We start from the raw sequence: 1,618 nt of genomic DNA on the forward strand, positions 1-1,618 counted from the left end.
TATTATTTAATTGTAAAAAGATTTATAAAAATGATATATGAATTCTCTACAAACTTAATTTTAATTGAAAAAATGTAAGCATATATAATATAAACCAAGTCATCTTTGCAAACACAATTTGCGGCTAATGAAACTCTCGGTGATGCACAATTCTCTCAAATTAAAGGCTTACAGTAGTAGTCAATACTTTTTCCAATATATAATAATAAATCATCAAAGCTCATTTCAAAGGCAGAAATAATCGCTCATCCATTAATAATGCAGAAAACGATCCTGCATACCAGGATGTTTCAGTTATTGACTTTTAAATGCCAAAGAGGGTACATTTAAAATTCTATATATAGCTCCTCTAAGAACATCAATTGCGAATATCTTCAAAACTCATCAAGCTTATATCGCAGCTATTGTTTCTATCCCAGCAACCATCATGTCTAACGTACACCAAAGCTTCGATGCTGGCAACGTCCATGGCCAATCCCAGGTGACATCAATAATATAACCTTTTTTCCCTTAAAGCTCATCAACCATAAACTCTGATTCTGAAATTCTCAACATTTCAATAATACTAAAATATACATGGATGCATGCTTCCTTATATTGTCAAAGTTAATGATAATGTCGATTCTTATATAATAGGATATAAGTATAAGATTTGTTGTTACTGTTATTAATAATGATCATTCTTATATAGTGGGATAAGATTTGTGGCTGTTGTTATTAACAATGTTCATAGCTGTCTTTAATTCGCCAAAATTTTGATATAGATACTCTCAAAATCCCCTCTCCTCTTTTTCTTTTCAAAATCCTATCTACACCGTTTGATCGAAAAATGAATGGTTAAAATTTAAGATTTTAGAAAATAAATGCCTACACTCTTTCTCCTTTTTATGTAATATTAGAATAATAGCTTTACAAAATATTAAATCTTGATCTATTTATTTGTTAATCTAATAGTAGTGGAGATGAGATTTAAGGGGGGGGAAGTCCAAATCCCAAAATTTTAATTTGAACTACGTCTAATCAATCAATAGTGAAATTAATGCCTGGTGGGTTAATCAGGAGAGGGCAGATCAGAGTGCAGGATTTGCAAGCCAATCAGCAAGTGCTGCACAGAACACAGCAAGTGCAGCTATGGACCAAGCTTCTGCTGCTGCTAACTCATCTGGAAGCCAAGCTCAGCTGCACAAGGAGGAAGCTAGTGGCTTGATCCAACAGGTTAATTCTTTATAAAACTATATATATAGACACCCACATTTTCTGTTCTCTATTTTTCTTAATAAAAATACTTTTATTTAAAACTATAGTGAGATCCCTTCGATCTGGAATGTAATTTCAATTAAATTTAACAAAGTTTTGAGGGTTTTAATAATAAAAGGGAGGTAAAATTTTAGTAAAATTGAAGACAATTTCTTAATGATTTGGAAAATAAAGAGGATTTTAATATATATACATATATAGAGAGAGACAGAGAGAGGCCAGCCTAATTTTCTCAACTAATTTTTGAAGAATAATATATTTAGATATACTGTTGATGCAGACCACGGAGCAAGTGAAGAACATGGCTCAGGGTGCTGTGGATAGTGTGAAGCATACACTTGGAATGGACAAACAAAGTTGA

General features: G+C 32.0%; 1 protein-coding gene across 1 annotated transcript; it reads left to right on the forward strand.

Moving 5' to 3' along the window:
* Positions 1 to 427: 427 nt before the first annotated feature.
* LOC114750794 (late embryogenesis abundant protein D-7-like) lies at positions 428 to 1,618 on the forward strand. The gene is made up of 3 exons (XM_028939397.1): positions 428 to 481; positions 1,060 to 1,215; positions 1,538 to 1,618. The coding sequence occupies exons 1-3, from the start codon at positions 428 to 430 to the stop codon at positions 1,616 to 1,618; spliced, it is 291 nt and encodes a 96-aa protein (XP_028795230.1).

Source organism: Neltuma alba, unplaced genomic scaffold (assembly GCF_004799145.2).
Source record: "Neltuma alba isolate B1F8T4 unplaced genomic scaffold, ASM479914v2 tig00006651_pilon, whole genome shotgun sequence".
Classification (NCBI taxonomy): domain Eukaryota; kingdom Viridiplantae; phylum Streptophyta; class Magnoliopsida; order Fabales; family Fabaceae; genus Neltuma; species Neltuma alba.